Source organism: Halyomorpha halys, unplaced genomic scaffold, assembly GCF_000696795.3.
Source record: "Halyomorpha halys isolate HHAL.00 unplaced genomic scaffold, Hhal_1.1 Scaffold145.1, whole genome shotgun sequence".
Classification (NCBI taxonomy): domain Eukaryota; kingdom Metazoa; phylum Arthropoda; class Insecta; order Hemiptera; family Pentatomidae; genus Halyomorpha; species Halyomorpha halys.
The window spans coordinates 1,405,847-1,429,837 of NW_027115461.1; the positions used below are offsets into that span (position 1 = coordinate 1,405,847).

Below are 23,991 nucleotides of genomic sequence, written 5' to 3' on the forward strand. Positions count from 1 at the left end.
CTAACCACTCAAATCCACTAGTTTCTAACCTCGCTTCCTCTTCCGTTCCTGATAATCCTCTGAGGCGCCTGAAAAGAAGATAGCCTTGAGACCTTCCAATGTAGAATGTTATTAGAGTGCTACCAATGGTTAATTTCTCTACAAGCCTTTATCATACCTCTGTAATCTAGCATCAAATTTACAATATGTATTTTTATGTAAATGTCAATAAATAATTTTTTTTTTTTAATTTCTCAGTTTTCATTTGTTCTAATGTAGGTTAATGTAGCATATACTTTTTCTATTGCCCATCTGTAGTCCAAACACTCTCTAAAAACTGATAGTTGTCTGGTCCCATAAGAAGCAAGTCTACTGTATTAAAACTGATTGTAATGCAATAACTAATTATTTTATTTTTATATAATGGAATATTTTCCTGTCATTCTTATTTAATGTTTAATTAAATATTGTCGAATATTTAATGTATTTGTTAATAAATACAAAAACAATAGTTTGTGAGATATACATTATAATTTCCACTGTTTATTAGTTTGTTTGTTTTTTATTAATAATTTGTAGAAAAGTGATAAGAACAAAATATTCTTTTTATTATTAATAAAAAAACAGTATAACTATAAATGGGGAGTTTTAAATATTGACTATGAAAATTCAATATACCTTTTTTTTTTTTTTTTTTTTTTTTTTTTTTTTTTTTTTTTTTTTAATGTTGATTTGTAACACCTATTTGAATAGGGAAAATTTAAACTTTGGATAAGTTTTAGTTGTAGAATTTGTATTAGTCAAAAAATCTTTTTTGATGCATCTGACTGGATATACATTTTTAAATAAAAATTGCAAAGCTTGAATAAATTCGATCATTTGATGTAGGCACTATCCATTATTAACAGTATTGCAGAATTTTAGCAGCTCTTCTGATTTCATCTGTACTTAACCACGATCTTTTTTGCTTCTCAAAATATGTTCACTTTTCATCACAAGTCACGATCAAATAGAGAAATAATTTTCTTTTCTACCTGGTAAGCAGCATTTCGCAAGTGATTTTTCGGTTTTTCGTGTGGATTTTCAAAATGGAACCTATTTTCTGATAATTTTGCTCTTACCCATGGTTTTCAATGTGCACCATCTGTGGTTATATTTAATTGATCCAGGAACTGCATTCTCACTGGTTGTCTATGTTTTTCATTTTTCATGCCAAATTCTCTACTTTTGAATTATTTAAACCACTTCAAGCAGTTTTCTTGAAATAGTAACAGAAAATCAATGCTGTTTGCTAATTTTAGTTTTCAGGCACAGAATTTGATATATCTAATTATACTGTTATTCTAGTTAAGTTTAGATTTGATATAAAGTTCACTAATAGCATGTTACTAAATTGAAATATATATTTATGTAATAAAATAGCTTATTTTATTATAATAAAGATCCGGTTTTAAAAATATGATAATTTTAGGGAAAATATGAGGAAGTTGAAAGGTATTACCAACGAGCTTTAGAAATATACGAAAGTAAACTCGGCCCAGACGACCCGAACGTAGCCAAGACAAAGAACAACCTTGCCTCGTGTTACCTCAAACAAGGAAAGTACAAAGAGGCCGAAATTCTCTACAAGCAGGTGCTCACTCGTGCCCACGAGAAAGAGTTTGGAACCATTGATAGTAAGCAATTATTTTTATTATCATCGCTATTAAGTAATTAACAATTTTAGTTTGTGAAAGTTTTTTTTTAATATTTCTAAAAAGTGCACGTAGTTATGTTTTGTAGCATTCTCAATCTGGGACTGCATTTGAAAGTGGTTTTGTTAGAGACGAATGTATTTTATATTTCATTATCATTATTATTTTCTTCATATTTACTTTTAAAAGAATGTTGCTATAAAAAAAATGAACCATTGATAATTTTTGCTAGGATTGATAGTAATGAAAGACTAGTTGTTTGTTCTGTGCTATTGAATTTACTATGACAAGTTATCCGTACTGCAATTGTTGACCGTGTCTCCGGTCCAAACTTTTAGTTATATATTGCCTCTACTTTTAATTTTATGTCCTATTTCTATTTTGAGGTATATCTAGACTTTTCATGATTATGAAATAGCTAAATGCGCAAGTTTACTAAGGAATATTGTCTCATTTTCATTCTTTTTTTAAATTGATAACAATGTATTGTTGTAATGAGATCATGACTGAAATCAATGAAACAATTTAATGTCAAAATAATTTGGGCAGAAGATGGTCGGTATTGTCAGGAGTTTACTTATGTTATTGTACCAATGTTCCAGCCCAAATTTGAGGCCTTTATTAGGACTAAATGCAAACAAGACAGCAACCATGTTAGAATAAAAAAATTATATCAGGAAAAGGATGGGAAACAAACAGAATTAAAATGTAAAAGAAGGCAAAATTTAATAAATAAATACATTTTAAAAAAAAAAAGTAAAATAAATAAGTAAATAATAAAAAAATTAAATTAAAATCATGAGAAAAGTGTGAAAGAAGACAACATAAAAAATTTAAGTAAAATAACATAATTAAGGATCTAAAATATAAAGCTATCTAATTTTATTTTATTAGTATTTAAATTTTTTGCCTCTAATATTTTTCGTGCTGATTTTAAAAAATGTTTTCCTGTTATACGCTTTTTATTAATTTGACTTACCTACATATGGAATATATAAGAAAAAGGGAAAGTATTGTGATCGTACGAAATTTCCAATTCCAGTTTTCGACGGATATACATGTTCTGTTGAACAACTTGACCTATTAATTGAAAGAAAATTGTTTTTAGTATATGACATTTTTAAATCCGGTAGACTTTTGCTGGTCTTTAGCTGCCTGCTGTAAAGGTAAGCGGTTCCTGATGGTAAGTAGCTATTTCAGTGGGTCTATTTAGTTGACACTGCTGAGTAGTCTATGAATGACCCCATCTCTTGGCTACTAATCCCCGATCCCTCCTGAAGGAAATCTATCAGTCAGCAGTCCAATGGTTATCAGCTTAGGGCAATGGCACTCAACCTTTTTTTTATAGGGTCCTCAAACATGTGTTAGGCATGGTGTCACAAATGGTGGCCGCAAAAAAAAAAAACAATAAACAAATTAGGTAATGATTTCATGGGTTTCGTGATTGCTACAAATTGAATTAAATAACTATGAATGGATTCATCAGGTATATGGTCACAAGCAGTTGCTTAATTGAAATTATTTAGATGTTATAAAAAAGGCGGTGTTAATAAAATAGGCAAGGTATATAGTATACCATATCTGATAGTTGACAGTTACTGTCACTTGAGAGTAGGGTTATAGCACTCCACTGGTTTATAGATTTTGTTATCATATCTTATAGGTTATGTTATCATATCTTATAGGTTATGTTATGTTATCTTATAGATAATGTTATCATATCTCATTGGTTGTTATCATATCTTATAGCTAATGTTATCATATCTGAAAAGATTATTGATGGTAACGATTATCTTTCTACTTGTCCTTTTCTTTAGTTTCGTAATATAAGTACTCAAGTTCAAACAAAAAAAGAAAAATTCTTTTAATATAGATATTTTTCCAGAGTTGTTTGCTATTATTAAACTTATAATACTGGGAAAAACGACAATTTTTTTTTTGCTTCCTGCCTGGCCATTCCTGACATGGGAGAAAGAGGAGAGGTTATCTTTAGGTAACCAATCTATTCTAAGTAAAGTGGGTAGGTCAGTTTTTTATTCTGCCCTGAAATAGAAGTCAACTCTCCCAGGCAGAATTCGAATCTGCACCCCTGCAGTTATGAGGTTGCTAAGTTGACACCTCAACTTCCTCAGCTACAGACGGCCATTGTAACAGTGGGCAAAACAGCAAAAGTCTACCTTTACACTGTTCTTTCACTTTTTTTTTTCTATCTCCTCCTATTTAACATATAACTCACAATAATTTAATTATACCATAATGCATGGATTTGTGCTATCATATGGTTAATAGTTGCACGGTGTTCATGTGCACACTTCTATCATGTTATTGTATGATGGTGTTAGTATTTATGGCACATAAGCTCTGTCATGGTCGTAATTAAATTTAATTGGAATTATGTTTTCAAATTCCTTAATAATCATTATATTGATTGGTACTGGTTATATTTTTGGTTAGATTAAGGTGTTGATTTAACAAGAGATCCCTAACTGTTTGCCTCCAAAAATACTGCCCATTAAATATTACTATGATAAAGAACAGAGGTGGCCAATCCATGAGCTGCATTTGGCCCTCCTTGTATATTTTTCTGGCCCATGAGATTTACCACACTTTTACAAAATACACTTATTTTATAATGGCCAGAATAAGTGAAAACCAATGTATTAAAAAACTATATTATTTGTGCATCCATATATTCAAAAATTATGAGCAAAAATTAACTTTGATTTAAAAATAATAATCTTGGGACTATATGACAGATTGTCTAATTTATTTATGAGTTAAGATTAAAAACTCATGTTATTAATAATAACTCATTATGTTTCAAATTTTCACTCCAATAAAAGTTTATAGTGGGTCTAAATCTTATATGTGGGTATATAATTTTTTTATGTGGGCAACGGAGTTGTGGTGGTTTTCCGAAGTGGGTTGGCAAAAGCATTTGGGTCGGCCACCCCTGATATAGAAGATATCCACCATTGATTATTGAAAACTTGAATTTAGCAAATTAGCAAAGAACATCATGTCATTTCTCAAATGTACATGACCCTCATTCCAACAGGTGAAAGTTAGGGAACTATTGTGATATAATAACTTTAATCGTCTTGTTGGGCTAAGATGTTTTGTTTCATTTCTTTTTAACTTCTTTAAATGTTTTCTCTAACCTTGCCTCTATATTGACCTATAATAAAACTTAACTAATTCTTAATGTCCATGCATGTTGCATGTTATTGTGATTAATGTGCATTTTGTTTTATGTTATTTTAGAATGCTTTTTATGATTTATTTTAATTTTTTTTAAATAACATTTTTTTTGTTTAATTTTATTTTTTATTTCATTTACATGTTATTTTATCACAATTTTTTTTAGGTAAAGTCAGTTAAAGCAGAAGAACAAATAATTGTTGTTATTATGTTGCTGGTGATTTGATAATTGAAACTATTTCCGGTTAGAAGATCCTCTCTGTGCTATGTTATTTTATATGTTATCACATCATCATGTACCAACATTAAAAAAAAAAAATATGGTCCTAAGGAGATACTAAATCAGTCTGACTTTGATTATTTATATTTATATTTAACTATGTATCAACTCTGTAAATAAATGTGTTAAAAAAGAGTTACTAATATTTCTCATGTTTATAAATAGTTGCTTATATATTTATACATATATGTCAAGATGAAGAAGAATATTTTATTATTTAGCCAGTATTTATATATGAGATATAATTGATTATATTTTCTTTTCTGTTAATAAACTTCAATATAGTAGGACGTTGATTATTTGAATTAATTGGTACCAAGGGAATTTCATATACTGGTTAAATCAACTGTTAACGTAGCTCAGGAAATAAAAAATAACCTGCAAGTAATAAATAAATTTAAAATTAACATTAAAAAACCAAAACCATATCTCCTTAATTCAATTAAAAATATATATTGTTAAAAAAAAATTGATAATTATTAAATAATAATCTGATTAAAAATAATATTACAGTGTAATCTCGGTAATCTGAACAAATTGCTGCAGAGAGGTTTTCGGATTACAGAAAGTATTAGAAAAAATGGTGTTAGAAATTCAAAAAATGAATATACATTACTATTTTAATTTTTTTTTTTACATAATTTATTTGAAATTTGACAGTTTAAAGTTTTTAAAAAATTGAAAATTTAAAAAAAAAATGTTTTCTTTTGTATCCCCAGGAATGCTAAGTGATGATTTAATTTGTCAAAACTATAAGATTGTTTGTTTATAAGTGAATAAAAGGATAAATGAATATAAAAAAACACTCTTTGTATGGATTTATTTAAAACGTGAAAAAAAAATGAGTTCACCAACAAAATTGTATTATACACATTTCTAATATTGATAAAATTAGTTTATAGATACTATATATTTCTAATGCTAACAAAATATATTATGAACACTTCCGTAGAAATTAGATTACCTAATATCGAAACTGTAAAAATTTCCACCTAGTATTTTCATGGTGATTACAATAACTTGTCTATAGATTGGAAGTTAAAAATGTCTTTTTCATATGTGAACTTTTATTTAAAACCAAAAATTTTATTGGCTGCTGAGTTTTTCAATATAGTAACTTTTTTTTACGCTTGTTTTGATTACTGAAGTGTTCGCATTACCGAGATTACACTGTAATTGAATTCATTAAGTTCCAACTGGTGAAACTATTTAAATAATTATACAGTCTATGGTGGTTCCAAAGCAGTCCTCCAGTGCTCCTGAAGCATAATTTTTCGACCCTGGTCAAACGGAGATAAAACAGACAATATAGAGAGAAAGAGAAGTACGGCTGCTCGCCAAGAGTTATGTCCAGATACTAAATGTATGGCTGATGCGTCCAAGCTTAATTCCTCCAATAGGGGTGCCAGCTGTTTAGAAACATTGTTATGTAAATAAACACACAACTTGCATTCTATACATGCTACATTAATATTCAGCTACATCAGCTAATATAGTAAAGAAGAGTTACTAATCAAAAGAAATGAAGATAGAAACTAATAGTAATGCTGAAATTAAATCCATGAACTTTATAATACTTTATATGATAAAACCCAACTTAGTTACGTTTACTCTCAACATATATATAGTTAATAACTCTTTTACTATATACAACATAAAAAAAAAAAAAAAAAAGAATTAAAATTAATATATGAAGCATATTTTTATATTCTTCCATCAGAACTACCTTTCATCCTGGTGAATTCTGGATGTATTTTTCAAAGGGTTCAGATATGGATCACAACCGTATTAAACATCTGGTTAATTTTTTTTCCAGGTATTGGGATAGGGCAATCAAATCCTTATGGTTTTCTTTCTTTTTTTTTACTTCAGTGAAGATATACTATACATGAAGCTTAATGAAGAAAAATGTTGGATTATTTAATTAAAACCAATATACATAATATTATTCAAACATTTTTTTCAATTAAAAAGAATGTATTAGTTCACACTTAATGTTTTTTTAATTTTATTTCAACCCATTACATATTACGTATTGCCTTGTCCGATTTCATCTTTCTTAAATTATTGGAGGTTAACGAATTCATAAATCAAATAATTTAAAAAATAAAAAGTGGGCTCTATATCTTTGTAAATGATTAAGAGAGCTCACTGATAGATATGTGTGAGTTAGCTTTTCTAATAATGTATTTTGTTTTCTATTATGTAAAGAATTTTCCATCAAGATGTCAGTTATGAATAGAAATCTTGTGATAAAGATCTTTCAACTGTTTTACAAATTTTATTATCAGTTTACTAGCAAAAACATTTAGGTTCTCTTTTCACTTTAAGCTATTTCTGTTTGCTAAGCCATCTTGACTAGATAGTATAATAAAAAACCTAGAAATATTCAGTAAAGTTTATTTAATATTAATTTATTATAAAAAAAAAAAAACTAACAGTGAAATAAGTAAAATAAAAATATAATACAGTATAATCAATTATTAATTTTTGAGGTAACAGAGAAAACAAGGCTTAGTTTTTTAGCCGAAACAAAAAAAAATTAAAACTCAATGCATTTCATTACATATTATTCTATATTTACTAGTTGTTCATGTAAAAGAACCATTACAGATTTAAAGATCGATTATCATCCTTTTTTTTTAATAATGTGCGACTCCCACTGCACACCGTGTTGCGGCAGCTCTGTTTCTGAATTCGAAATTAAACGAGTTACATGATAATAATAACATTAGTAAATACATGATGATGTTAATAATAATAGTAAATACATGATGATGATAATAATAATAATACTAGTAAATACATGATAATAATAGTAAATACATGATGATGTTAATAATAATAAAAATAATAATAGTAAATGCATGATAATAATAATAAAGTCTTAGTGAACCCGAAGATTCGTTGCCGATACTATCAATAGCTCTCTACCTACGTCCGTCCAGTGACGCCCATCCAAACCCAAATCTAGCAGATCAGACTTGACACAGTCCTCCTATCCAGAGATGGGTAAAAATTAGCTATAGTTGAAGCTAATAGTTAAAATTGCCATGGATACGACCCTTATTCATTAATGAACCATTAATTAATAATTAATTAATAAATCTTGTATCCATGACAATTTTAGCTATCAGTTTCAAGTACAGCTAATTTTTCCCAACTCCGCTCCCATCAATGTTTCAGTCTACCTCTTGGACGTTTACCCGTTGTTTCAGTGTTTATTAACATTTTTTTAACTAACCCCTACAACTTTATTTGCCTGCTATAATCTGAATTATATTTACCAGGTGCATTTCCCTCTATTCGGCATAGTCTAGCCTTCTAAATTCTCCCGTTAACTCATCCTTTTGGTCGGAATATTTTACGTTATACTTTATTTTTAAAAACCATGCTGTTTTTCCTTTCATATAAGAGGCCATGTTTAATTATATGATAAAAAGAATTACAGCATTTTAGCTTCTCTGATATATTCTCACTTATTCTCTCTCTATAATATGTCTCATTTGTATTTGTTGCTTTCTTTAGTATTTCATTTATCAATATAATTAACGTCCTACTGTAATTTCATCATTTTTGGTTTATGAAAACTCAAAAAAAAAAAAAATAATAAATAAAAAAAGATAGGTAAGGTATATTTTGGCAAATTATATATTTTTCCATTTCGTGACTATATAGAACTAATATAAGAAACCTAGAAGTCAGTAAAGGTTATAGTTGGTCATTATTTTTTTAAAACTTGAATGATCAGAAGTTTAAATTACAAATAATATTTTCAGTGTTATAATATTAAAATTGATATATTTTCATTTATAGTTATTACGTACTGTTATCGAATTCCATTAGCGTTTTCGGTGATAATGTCTCAACCATTTACATTTTGAACAAGATTAATTTTTTCTTTATATTTCATTGTCGATGTTTAATTAATGATTATATTGTCTTATTTCAAAATTTAAGTTTAATATGATTTAGTTAAGCATTGATAATGGAACTCTGTATTATTTTTAACTGCACACTTATAGTAAAAAAATATATATCAGTACCCCAGTATATCTGGTATAGGTAGTTGATTCTCAATTTCAGTGAGTATTGTGCTCCACAGTAGTCAATAAGACGTAGGAAAATAAAAATAAAAGTTCTTAATATGTTTTATTGTCACTTTTTAACATTTTAATTAATTTTTATATATTGATAGTTGACCTTATGATAAAGCAAGAAGGTGGCAATGATAAGAAACAATTTTAAATTTATATTGAGGTGTAGATAGTTGACCGTAGATTAATGCTTGAAGAAGTTTGTCGGGGGGTGCGGTCAGCAAAGAACAACATAAATAAACAAAACCATATTTATTTATTTTATGCCGACGTTTCGACCTGAGTTTCAGGTCTTCATCAGGGCTATAGAACAAAAGAGATAACAACACATTTAGAGTAACATACAATTGAAAAGGAATAGTATACAAACAAATTTAGAATTATATAAAATATTGAATTAAATTATAAATGATATAAAATGATAATTGATAATTGAATAATACAAGATTTTTTATTGATTGATATTTTTAAATTTGTTTGTATACAATTGAAAAGGAATAGTATACAAACAAATTTAGAATTATATAAAATATTGAATTAAATTATAAATGATATAAAATGATAATTGATAATTGAATAATACAAGATTTTTTATTGATTGATATCACTGTTTTCAATTTACTACCATACAATTCCACAAATATCAATCAATAAAAAATCTTGTATTATTCAATTATCAATTATCATTTTATATCATTTATAATTTAATTCAATATTTTATATAATTCTAAATTTGTTTGTATACTATTCCTTTTCAATTGTATGTTACTCTAAATGTGTTGTTATCTCTTTTGTTCTATAGCCCTGATGAAGACCTGAAACTCAGGTCGAAACGTCGGCATAAAATAAATAAATATGGTTTTGTTTATTTATGTTGTTCTTTGCTGACCGCACCCCCCGACAAACTTCTTCAAGAATTTTAAATTTAGGTAACACTACTTTTTTTTTCATACCATGATCTGAGCTGGGTAAAACTATTGTTGAAACTAATAAATACAATTTCCATGGATACAGTATTTATTTACAATGGTTCATTCATGAATAAGGGTTGTATCCATGGCAACTTTAGTTATTGGTTTCAACTATAGCTTAATTTTGCCTATCTCTGACCATGATCTTGATTTTAATTAACTATTTATTTTCTCAATTCTTTACTTTTCAATTTTGCCTCCTCACTACCTAAGGCAACTTTTGATAACTTTTCAAAATAACTCATGGTTTAAAGTTTTTAAAATGCTACCTTCCCCATTAGCGCAATTTCATTTATAATCCTTAACTGATATTTGAAATTTGAATCTTTTTATCGAGTTCTCTACGTTCATATTTATAACCTTTGTTCTGTTTCATTCATACTGTAAACTGACAATGATTTTTCCTACATGCGTCCTGATGGATTGCTTCGAGCGATATGTCCCACCCATCTTAAACTTCATATCATGAGGTATTGACTAATCACTCTCTACAAGCAGTTCACTGTTGGTTATCCTGTGATAGCTCCTATAATTATAAAAAGAAACTTTCCCTTCAAAGCCCTCGATTCTGCTTTCTAGGGTACCTATTAGAGCCCAGGTCTCGCAGCCATATTTCAGAGCTGGCTTTATACCACAACCTTAACCTCAGATTTTTTGGGATCTCAGTATTTTGGACAAAGAGAAGAAGACTGTTCGCACGATGTTATACGCCGCTGGTCTATCTCAGTTTATACGCTGGTCTATCTCAGTTTTTTGATCATTTATTGAGGTTAATGTGATCTGAGGTAGTAGAAATTCTCTATTTTCAGAAACAATTTCCCATCCACACAGACCATATCGTTTGGATGGATTTTATGGCTTAAAATCATATAGTTTTAGAATGATGTCTATTACTGAATAATTTTTTTTTTCTGGCATAAGACTACAAAATAAATAATATTATACAAATAGTAAAACTATTATAGAATTATGTAAATAGTAAAACTGCAATAATATAGCTATAGATGTTTACCACCATATACTTAAGTAGATCTACTGTTATTTTGACAAACCGATGTGTCTGATTTTATTTTTTAGTAAATTAATAATGATTATAATAATGGTGTACCGTACCCGAAGGTTCGATGCCAATACCGACCAAGAACCAATCGTTCTCTACCTATATCTGTCCGTTGATACCCCTCCAAACCCTAATTTATTAAATCAGTCTTAACGCAATCCTCCCATCATGTTTGTCTACTCCTGGGACATTTACTCTTCAGATCAGAATTTATTAACATTTTAGGAATCCGTCATTTACACGCCCATCTTATTCTCCGCAATGCAATAACCTGAATTATATTTACCAGGTGCAGTTCCCTCAGTTGAGCATTGTGTAGCCTTCTAAATTCTCTGGTTAACTCATCCTTTTTCGATCTGAATATTCTACTTAATACTTTATTTTCAAAAACCTTAAAGCGCTGTTCTTCCCTTGTGTAGAAGACCTCGCTTCGCATTTGTAAAGAATTGTGGGAAGGATAATAGTTTAATTTACCTTCAGGGAATTCATGGCGCAAGTTGAAAATAAGAGATTTTTTAGTAAATTAGTAATCATAATTTCAAAGCAACTGGTAACATCAAAATATTAGTCACAGGAAGAAATACTTGAGAATTCCTTTATAAAATGTTAGATTGTATTATTGTTTGAATCGAAATGTAAATGGTTGTAAACATAATTGTGATTAAAACTGACTAATAGTTATCGAAACGCTTCATATTAAATGTTACGTGTATTTTTATTTTGTTAGTTATTGGTTTCCTATAGGTATATTTATATGTTTGTTATGTCTTATTAATTTTTTTTTCATTTATTTGGTTATTTTTACTTTAATTTTTTTTTTAGCCATTTGCACAATTTAAATATTTATTTTTATGCATGCAGGTTTCGGTTTTATTTAGCATTTATTTTCAAAATGAATCAATTTATGATGTCTAAAGAGTTTCATTGTCAAATTTTTGTTCATAAGAAAGTTAAGATTATTATATTTCGAATTCATCTTTTGTTGCTTTTAAATTTTATGATCTCATTTGATATGGCTAATCTACATCATGTTATTTTGATTTATTAACATAATAAATATATGTAAAGGTTATTTCATTTTTGTTTTCGCTTAATAGCGTACATTTATATACTTAGCTTGTTTAATAATAGAATCTTTGAAACATATATTCTTAATTTGGTTAAACTAAGGCAATTGTTAAGCCATCAGAACTTAAGATTAGCTTGCAAATAAAACTTATTATAATTTTGAAATAAATAGTTACCATTTGCATGAAGTGTTTTATTTCTTTCATTCACTAATTTGTATTGTTTATTTTTTTAATAATTTTTATTTTAATTATCTGCAGACATGTTTCTTTGTTTTGATATTTGGTTGTAAAGTACAATGTGGTAGGTATAATTATTTTTAATTTGCATTCATAATTTTGCTTTTTAATGCTTTGCATGTACATGTGGCTAACGCTGTTGTTTATAACACCTGTTTATTAGCATTGGATTATGCGCAACTGTTTTTTACCACTTAACTGAGGTTTTTTCGGAAATTGAAGAAACCTTTTATTGTTACACTATCGATAAATATGTACTTTTGAGTTTTTTTATTTTTTACATTTATTACATAGTTAAATCTCTAAAAAGTCTTTAATGAATTTAATACATTAGAGATATCTGAGAAAATCTTAGCTCCGGTATATGACAGTTCGCATACTGACATTTGCCTTTTTGCTCGCAGGTGAGAACAAACCAATCTGGCAAGTGGCTGAGGAGCGAGAAGAAAATAAGCATAGGAATAAAGACAACGCGCCGTATGGCGAGTACGGTGGCTGGCATAAAGCAGCCAAAGTGGATTCTCCTACCGTCACTACTACCCTCAAGAATCTGGGTGCGCTCTATAGGAGGCAAGGGAAGTACGAGGCCGCTGAGACTCTGGAAGACTGTGCCCTTAGGTCTAGAAATGAGGTGAGTTCTACTCTACCGCCATCTGTAGGCTTGGTAAGTATTCACATTCTATAACTAAGATCAGCTTGATAGAAACATGTTTCGTAACTTGAGCCGTAAACCTTTAGGTTATGCTAGACCACCTGTATTCTGTATTTTGCTTAAGATTACTTTTGTTTCGTACAAGCTTCTAGAATTATAATGATAATTAGTTTAAATTATTATGTAAAATTATTTTTCCAAGGGTTTATACTATCTTATATTCTTTATAAATTCAAGAAATTTTTTTAAGACATTCCTTTAATATTTCCTCTTCAAACTCTTTATTTTGATGCTGCCCATTATTGAATTTATTTATTTATTTGATGCAAAACAGTCCTTAAGGACTACGAGACTATGACTCAGGTTTCCCTTTCAATTTCTTCCTCTCTACTCATCTCTGCTTGAGGACTTCTCTGAATTTCTTCTTCCTTTCTTCTGTCCAAGTCCTTAGAGACAGGAGTTTTCTACTGTCCACCACAAGCACCGCGAGTTTCAGGAATTTCCGGTATTCTGAACTATCTTCACACAAATCCTGTATAATCCCAAGCCTCTTTGTTTATTGATTTGTACTGTGATTGAATTTATATCCCATAATCTTTCTGAAAATCTTCTTGTTCAATTTCTTCTCGGCCATCCTTTGCATGTGTCCATAAAACCTAAGTTTTCTTGCCCTCATTTCTGTTTTCAAATTAGGGATTTCACTGTAAATTTCTCTGTTGGATTTCAGTCTGTATCATTTTAGTGTTATTTTGGGTCCATGGATTCTTCTACGAATCCTTCTTTCTATTCTCAACAGTTTCTCCAGACTGAGAAAGAACAGTCTCTGTTCCGTACAATATCACTGGTTTTACCACTGTACAGTAGTGCCTAAGTTTGGCCTAATTAGAGATGCATTTTTATTATAAATGCTACTCGTTAAGTAGCATTGAATTTATCTAAAACAATAAATATTTTATATTGGCTTTCCTTACACTGCTTCAAATTATGCATTCACGATATTAGTACTAATGTTTGGTCTTATATTTAAAAAAAAATTTATTACAGACAGATTTGAATAATCACCAAATTTACTCCTTATTGAGAAATTATTTATTTTTCTGTGTTCTTCTTTGACTAATATTTTTCTATTTCGGAGTATTTTATAAATTCTACACTATAATGCTCATTTAACGCAAAAGTGGCTGTAACAAAAAAGGTGTTTTTAATAAATCTTTAATAAAGCATCACAAAACAAAAGTTGTATTTACTTTTTATTGATCAGAACAAAATTGGTTCGCAATAATAATTGAATTATGTAGAACAAGTGTTCGCATTTTTTAAAAGGTTAACTGAGGATTAACCAATGTGCATAAAAAATAATCTACTTAAATACACTTATTTAAACCACAAACAAATAACATATTTTAACCAAAATAAAACAATAATCCAAAATGTGCTTAAAGAAATTTATACAGAAATCTGCAGTGCCTATCTGAAGGTGTTTTTGGAGGATATCATGTCCTGTGACTAGGCGGAAACAAGCCACCCTTCAACTCTGCTAAGATTGCCAGGGATCCTTATTCAAAAATGTGTAAAATTGATTATATAAAGTGGCGTTTCCAGTTGGTCGATTTGAATATTAAAGTTGCTGTAACATCCCAGACTTGTACAAGGGTGGTTTGAAAAGTTCTCGGAATGTGCTAGACATAAGTGTCTTACCTCGGTGGAAATGCTTTTATTTTTCAACATAGTCTCCCTGTAGACTAATGCATTTATGCGTTCAGTAATGTTCCAATGCCTTGATCCCATCTCGAAAATGAGATCTCCAGGCCTGCAAAATACCTCTCCAATTCGGCAGGCAGTTCTTCTGTTGTAGGAAATCTCCATCCACCTAGGAAAATTTTCAGCTTGGGGAAGAGATGAAAGTCTGATGGTGCCAAATCAGGTGGATGTGGCAACAATTCGTACTTCAGTTCATGAAGTTTTGGCATGGTAATAGCACTCGTGTGCGGGCGGGCGTTGTCCTGATGAAAGATGACTTTTTTCCTTGCAAAACCAGGCCTTTTATCACATATCTTTTCCTGTAGTTGGTCTAGGAGGTTTGCGTAGTATTGCCCCGTAATTGTTTAGCCAGTAGGAAGATAATCCATCAGCAGAATGCCTTTTGCATTCCAGAGAACTGGATCCGACCAAACCTACTGCCTTTGCTTTCTTTGGTGGTGGTGACTCAGCATGTTTCCACTGCTTTGACTGCTGTTTTGTCTCTGGGGTATAGTAGTGGGCCCAAGTTTCATCTTTAGTCACAACTGGTGCAAAAAATCTTGTTGGTTGTGCTGAAAAGGAGCCAGATTTAGTTCGGGCATTTTCATTCTAGTGCATTTATGGTCCAATGTCAAGAGTTTTTTATTTCCAATTTTTCGGTTAAAATGTGATACACCCGTTCAGATGACATCCCTACAGCTTCAGCAATCTCACGCACTTTCAGTCAACGATCCTCCATAACCTTTTTAGCTTTTTGTTGAGCACTTTTTGGCCGTCCATTACGCAGATCATCATCTAAGCTCTCCCGACCAAATTCTCGCTGGTCTACTTGGCAACAGTTGAATATGAAGGAGCAGAGACCCCCAGTGTGTTCTGAAAGTCGGCATGAATTTCCTATGCTTTCATACCTTTGTTTACAAAGTATTTAATCACTGCTCGAATCTCAGTTTTTTTCATTATCGCTACATCATAACCACTACGCATAAAACAACAACAAAGAGTCGTCACTACCACTTCACACGGCTCTCAATAAATAGTTAATTACTATTTGAGTTATTTTGACCGCACCCAGACCATCTTCTTTTTGTATAGAAAATACAGTTTTTCGCAAATCTTGATAATTTGGAAATAATTGACTCATATATTGTTTCTTCTTTCTATTTATTCACTGTAAATTAAATTAATAAGGATAGGCAATATGAAATATTATTATATTGAGCAGTAAAAATAAAGAATTTGAAGAGAAAATATTAAATTGTAAATTCATATTGGAAGAAGATAATTGACTGGATGAAGGGAATATAGTCCAGGTGGTAGTCAATAAAGGTTTCAAAATAGTAACAAAAAACTATTTATTGTTAACAACGTTTCACCCCACTTTGCAGAGCTGATAAGAATGACGTTCTCAGTTGGCATCAGAACGTCATTCTTATCAGCCATTCAAAGTGGGGTGAAACGTTGGTTAAACTATTTTGAAACCTTTATTGACCGCCACCCGGACTATCTTCCTCCAGTTAAATTGTAAAGATTTACATTATTGATAATTAAAGTAGATTTGATCTATTGCATGTTATTGTGATAGCCTGTAGGCGTTGTTAATGTTGTGCATCTGTCCGAGTAATTCCTGCTTCAATATGGTTGCATTTAGTATATTTTCGATTTATTTTTTAATTTTGCTTTTGGATTATTTCAATCAATTCATAACCTGGAGGTCTTAGAGTTAATTTCCTCGTCGGTGGTATACAGAGGTCTAGGTTCTATAAATTAAAAATTCCAATTTTGTCTATTAAGATTTTTTTTCTATAAATTCTTGTCTTTAAGTTACTCTTACCAATCGGAACGGTAGGTACAAGAGGATAATTTATAATGAGCCTGATTCGAACCAACGCTGGTGCAAACATCTGGTCCCTTCACACAATCTGCTATGATGGACTCTTTCTAGCTTTTACATTCTTTCTCATTCTTGACTCTCTAAATTTTGTGATAATCGCTTTATTCTCTTTAGACCTTTTTTTTTTTTTCAATTAATATTAAAAAATAAAATTTAGAAGTATTTATTTCCAGGTTTAAAAAAATATTGATATTAATGAAATATTTTTTTTTAAATTATTAGTATGCACAAAGAAAGTGAAAATGAATCAAAATTATTTAGTTTTTATGGGTAGTTTGATTTTCTCAGTTAGCATTTTATTAACATTGTTTTATAAAATACATAGCAAATATTATTTCTTTTTTTTTTTTAAAGACATTTTTACTTCAAAATGTTAGTTTTACTTTTAATGACTTAAATACATAATATTTCAATAGATAAAGTTTGTTATTAGTCTGCATGATGATCAATTTATTAATAAATATTTTTGATTATTGTGATGAAATATTTATTTATTTTTCACTTTTTGTGGGGTTGGAACAGGCAGGGAAATTATTTGAGGGAGGAAAAAGTCAGGGAATGACAAACTCTTTTCCAATTAATTGAATATAAATTTATATCTGTAGTGATTATTTAATATTTAAATATTAATGAAAAATATTTATTTTTAAAGTTTTTTCACAGAGTATATGTATATGTATATATATATTGCATCTGTTTATTTTTCATTTTCTACTGAACTTAATTCAATAAAAATTCTTGAAGTGATTTTTAACCAAATAAAATTACCTAAATCATAAAAAAACTTGTAGATTAAGAAATTTTAAAAGTTTAACTAGTAACTTTAAAAATGATACATAAAAAAAGAAATTTTTGAGCAGAATTAATCTGTGTGATAATCTAAATAAATTGGTTAAAAAAAGGTAATTAGTAAAAAAAAAAATAATAATTTAATACCAATATTTATTCCTTTTTTGTACATTTCTGGGATGCTTAACTCTCCTCTTTAGCATAATATAATTCACTGTTGGTTTTAAAAACATTTAATATGTTAAAATTATCTGCATAATAATAAACTTCTGTTTTTATAAACTAAAGAATGCTACTTTATATCAATGATTTAATGCAGAAAATGAATTAAATAAAATAATGAAATAAATTAAAAATTAATTATTAGTTCAGTAAACTAATAATTGTGGACAAATTTAAGAAAAATAGGTATACATCCTTAATAACTAGTAGTAATTATTATTCGATTGTAAACCAGAAAAAAATTTATCAAGCGTGGACTTGTGTAATTTATTCCTTTTTTTAGAATTCTTTAACTTGGTTCTGGTAACGGAACGAAACAATCTGTTCTTGCTCTCATTCTTAGCTCATTCTTTTTTCTTGTCTTTAAATTTTTTTTTACTTCTTTGATATCAAGGTATTTTTGGGTCTCTAACAACTCTTAGCAAGGTGTCTTATCAAAAACATGTTAAATTATAAACTTCCATTTGCAACGGCATGTCACATTTTGCTAATGCACTTTGTTTTGCACAAAATAGAATTATTTTACAAAACATTGTTGACATAAGAAAAATGGATTATAGTAAATTTTAAAGGATAATGATTGTTTACAAACACATTATCAATTCTAAAGGGAATACGAACAGTCTGATTAATACCATCTTGTAGGGAATACTCCATCTTGATTCTCATAAGCAAATTATATTAAAATGCCTCTGTGGCTCTGTTTTTTTATCTTTCTTGTGTTTTTTGTTTGTTTCTTTGTTTATTTATTTAATGATAAGAAAATGCAAGGTGAGTTTGTGTATAATATTAAATTTTTTTGGATTGATTTTTTTTTTAATAATAAAAAAATAAAGATATATGTATTTTTATAAATACTTCTATTTAGGGAACAGATTTATATGTATTTAAAAACCTTAAAAAAAAAAAAAAATGCAACTAAAAGAGTTATAATAATAATATGTAATAAATTAATACAAGGTATGTATGTACTGACATTTTTTGACGCTATCTGTAGAAATGATATAGTCTATATTAAAAAAAATGTAACTTGTTAAAAAGGATAAATTTTACCGTGAAATTTTGGAAAATGAAATAAAACAGTCAGAAATAATATTTGAAAACATAACTATTTATTAAATGCTAACATTTCAGCCGAAATTATAGTTTTCATCGGTGCTAGTATAGTTTGAGATGGAGATTTATGTGGATTTAAGGTAGTTGCTCCATTACTGCTAATGGAACAATAGAATGATTAAGTGGACTGACTGGATTGCTTGGAGTGGTATTCACTCTTAGTACTCCAGTCCATTGTAAGTCCAGCCCATTGTTCTATTTGGAGTGATAGTCATTGGCTACTTAAATTCAATATAGATTGAGCTCTAGCCTAATCTCTACCAGCCCTGATGAAGACTTATGATGTAACCTAGAAATGTCAACATATATTAAACAGCACTATTTTTTAAATGTTATTTCTGCGTGTGTTATATATTATTTTTTAATTAGTCGAAGTGAAAAAATCTTTCATTTATAAATTTCTTTAATTTTATATTATTTATATGTAATAACATTTTGGGGCCATTGCTCCCTCATCAGGCATACTTACCATTATTATTTACTATAATTTAGAGTAACGATGGAGTAAATAAAAGACTCACCTTATTTTAAACATTGCCAAAGGGAGTACCAATTAGTACATAAATGATCATAAAAATGTTTAACACTATTAATATCACACTACATAACGAGTGTTCAGAAAGAAACAAAGATCTCCAATGAAAATAATTAAAGTTAACCATGTAATTTAAAATATGAAGAAGGTCAAGGTTGAGGTCAAAATAGTTATCAACTATTTATTATCCGACGTTTCGTTCTATTATTGTAGGGCTTCATCAGGGCTAAAAAGAAACAAAAACAACCAAGAGCATTACAACAAAAGATACAAAAAGGTAAATTAAGGTAGGATAAATATGTAAAAAATAAGTGAAAAGAAAATTATATACAAATAAAAGGAAAGAAGAAATAAAATAGTATTAATATAATACTATAGAATAAAAAATTATGTAAACTATATGGTTAAAACAGTAACAGGAGACGCACATAGAAAAAAAAACAAAACAGAAAAGTAGATGTGGGAAAACAAAATTTAAAACACCAAAAGACTGAAAATGAAGAAGAAAGTTGAGATTTTTAACCATATAGTTTACATAATTTTTTATTCTTATCATTGTTTATTCAAGTTTATTTATACTATTTATAGTATGATGATTATATTAATACTATTTTATTTCTTCTTCCCTTTTATTTGTATATAATTTTCTTTTCACTAAATTTTTACATATTATTTATCCTACCTTAATTTACCTTTTTGTGTCTTTTGTTGTAATGTTCTTGGTTGTTTTTGTATCTTTTTAGCCCTGATGAAGCCCTACAATGTGGGGCGAAACATTGGATAATAAATAGTTAATAACTATTTTGTTCATTTCGACCGCAACCTTGACCATCTTCATATTTTAAATTATATGGTCAAATTTTTATATATATTAATTATTTTTATTGGAGATCTTTGTTTTTCTATTTATTAACTTTTAAATAAACACTCATTCTTTCTGAACACTTGTTATTTACTGTGACATTAATAGTGTTGAACATTTTTATGATCTTTTGTGTACTAATTGGTACTCAATGAAAATTAGTTTCTTATAAAAGCCGGAAACTTCTGTTATATTGTTATTATACATGTTAATTATTATTTTCTCCTAAAGAAAATACTTCTTCATAATAAGCTATGATAAAATATTGTAGGATATTGTGGTGGAGGGATTATTGTCTCTTGATGACAACTTTAACGTTGCTAGTTAGTCACTGAAATATATTTGTATAACAATGGCTTATTGGTACCAGGCTTTGGATATGGTAAAGCAGGCTAAGGTCGCCCAGATCCTCGGAAGTGGTGGGAATGAGAGGAGACGTGGACCTCGCGTCGGCTCCCTTGAATCTATGCACTATGAATCGACGGATGAGGTAAGCTTTGCTTAGAACTATCTTGCTTTTGTATTATAATTTTTTTTTAACTATTTATAAATTGCCTGTAATATATATTTTTGCTTATATACAAATATATATCTATGGGTGGTTGCTTGTTTTTTGTTTTTTTTCATATTGTTAAATTGCTTTGGTTACATTTTATTACTGATACCTGCCTGTTTTTCAGTAACATTTATTAATTTCATCATTATCAGTGTAAATAAATTCATAAAAACATGTTATTTTTTCTTAGAACTTTTATATTTTAATTAGAGTTAGAAAATTAAACTTCCATTTCTTTTTATAGATTACATTTTTTTTTTTACATTTTAGCTGTTGACATTTCGGGTTTTTATGCCTTTTTCAAAGCATACTTTTTATGTCCTGTTGGTATAGTATCTTGTCCATCTCTGTTTTCAATTCTTTAGATAGCTCTTATGGTGTTTGTTATTATAAATTGTATTTATCTTTAATCTTCTTTCCAATTTTGTAGGAAGATTGGTTTAATTAGAAGGAGATAGGAGTTACAGTAAAAAAAAAACAGCCTTGGCCAATCTTTCAATCCTTGCTGCTGCTCTTCACTGGGGCTAAAAGGAATAGATAAAGAATGAATATATGTAAGAGCATTACAAGAGGCATATAAATAAAACAGATATATAGATGGAGATATCAAGTGACTTCTTTGTAAAAAATAGTAAGGAAGTTAAAGATAAATACCAAAAAAGATATATTAATTGACATAGTAGTGAGCAGTGACTTGAAAAAAAGAATATATATTACCAAACAGATCTATTAATTAATCAAGAATAATAGATCTGTTTGTTAATATACATATTTTTTTATCTGTTCATTACTCACTAATAGGTTAGTTGATTTATATATCTTTTACTGGAAGATTGTTGATTGACCGTAAGTAATATATAAAAGGAAGGTGTTATGGGTGTGGTAAAAGAACTCCAAGAGCCAAAATTTCACACCATCTTGCAGGGCTTCCTCAGGGCTAAAAAAGATACAAACATCTAAAATAATGGTACAAAGTAAGAGAATAAATAACAATCTAAGGTATGAATAAAAATTTGAAAATTTAAATAAAATTGAACAAAGTAAATTACAATAAAAATAAGATGTACTGTGAAAAGTATAAACAAGAATTATAAAAAGGTATTTATAAATTAAAGGTAATTATAAATTAAACAATTAATGAAAATGGAAATAATAATAAATAAAAAAATAGATAAGAAAGAAATATAAAAATACAGTAAACACCAAATAACAGGAAATAAGAATAAAATGAAGGTCAAGAAAACAAAATAGGATGCCCGCCTTTCTTGACCTTATTTATTCTCATTTCCCATCTTGTTTTTTGTATTTACTGTATTTTTATGTTTTTGTTTAATTGCCTAATAACTTTTTATAATTCTTATTTATTAATACTTTTCTATGTATTTCTTATTTTTATTTTCTTTAATTTTATATAAATGTTTACATTTTTAAATGAAACGTTTTTGCAACACCTTTGTAATATTATTCTTGTTGTTTGTATCTTTTTTAGCCATGCTAACGTTGGCTCATAACAAATGGTCTTATTATTATTTGAGTTCTTTTGACCGCTCCTGGACCATCTTTCTTCTGTATATTACACACGACATCAAAAACAGTATAATATAAGAAGAAATGAAAATTTATTATTGAAATTTGAATAAACTTCCTACAAAACTGAAAATAAGGTTAAAGAATTTTATAATTATTTTTGCTTTGTTGGTGTAAACGAATTTTCAAGGACATTTTTAAAAAGGTTTTATCAATTTCTTGTTAACTCTGGCTCTCTCATAATTGCTTCTGTTGTTCTGTTGTCTTTTAACATTTTTAATGCAATAAATGTTAAATTTTTTTTTTAAACAATACATAGTTTGGAATTCATCGGAAGTAACGAAAAGTAGACTTTTGATTACAAATTAAAACCTATAAACAATCCTAATATCATGACTGTGAGACTGTAGCTGCAACACATTCTGCAATAAAGAGGGTTCATTGGGTAGCGGCAGAGATTTGCTAAAACTAGTTATTGTTGAAACTAATTGCTACAAATTGCCATGGAGATGACCCTTATTCATGAATGAACCATTGATAAATAAATATCGTATCCATGACTATTTTAACTATTAGTTTCAACTATAGCTAATTTTTGCCCTTCTCTGTGTAGCGGGTACTTTAAAAAATTTAATATGCCTACTTGTGACAAAGTCTGTCACTGACGGTAGTTCAGGAATCATATGGAGTAAGTCTGTTTTTGACCTCTGAGAATTATATCTCACAATATGTCTTTGCAATTCTGAAACTGTTGGAGTTTTGTTGCCATCGGGGTCGATATATTTTATACTCCATGTCTTCGAATGCTTATATAAATCACTTTAATTTGAGACAAAGGGATAGATTTGGTAATATTAAGAGGTGGATTAGTCTTTTATTAGATTTATTTTTACTAAAATGGAGATATAGGTTATCTAAGTGAATTTTATTTTACTATTTAGTTAAATTATGTGATGTCCAGGGGTTTTTGATTTATTACTAAATGAGTAACAATGAACAACTATTTTATTTTTCTGTCCTTATTGCTTTAATTTATTTTCTAGACCTTTCCTACAAAAATCTTATTCAACTTAAAAACTTCTTACAATTTATATAAAATTCATGTTATTAATTTTTTTTTTAAACTTTAAACTTTAAAAATACATTTCATTTCTTTATAATTAATAACGTTTTGTTATGAAAATTGTCTGAAATAGTTCTTTGCTTTTCCAAAACTAATGAACAGAATTTGATGATACTTAATTAAAAAGGAACATCAGAATTATGTAAGTATGGTCAAGGAGCTAGGGTATAAACAAATAATATTTATCCAACATTTTTTAACATAAAATCAGAAATATTTTTTTAAATTTAAACTGTGCAATCTTTTTCAAAATAAAGAAAATAATTTATTAAGTTGTAGAAATGATAATTTAATTTTTTTTTTTTTAATTTACATTGGTTATCAAGGTCTAATTCTGTGTGGAAAATAATAGTTCACATTTTTTTTTTTTTTACTTTAAAAGAGACTTT

At 28.5% G+C, this 23,991-nt stretch overlaps 1 protein-coding gene across 14 annotated transcripts in view; it reads left to right on the forward strand.

Annotated features, from left to right (window-relative positions):
- Klc (kinesin light chain) overlaps nt 1–23,991 on the forward strand; it is a 166,950-nt gene that overhangs the window by 101,806 nt on the left and 41,153 nt on the right. For 8 of the 14 annotated variants that reach the window (XM_014417030.2, XM_014417032.2, XM_014417031.2 and 5 more), the window contains 3 exons: nt 1,451–1,655; nt 12,994–13,253; nt 20,767–20,886. In XM_014417030.2, coding sequence (XP_014272516.1) covers nt 1,451–1,655; nt 12,994–13,253; nt 20,767–20,886 — 585 coding nt within the window. The remainder of the gene's footprint in view (nt 1–1,450; nt 1,656–12,993; nt 13,254–20,766; nt 20,887–23,991) is intronic. The other 6 variants (XM_067052499.1, XM_067052498.1, XM_014417026.3 and 3 more) reach the window with 3 other exon arrangements.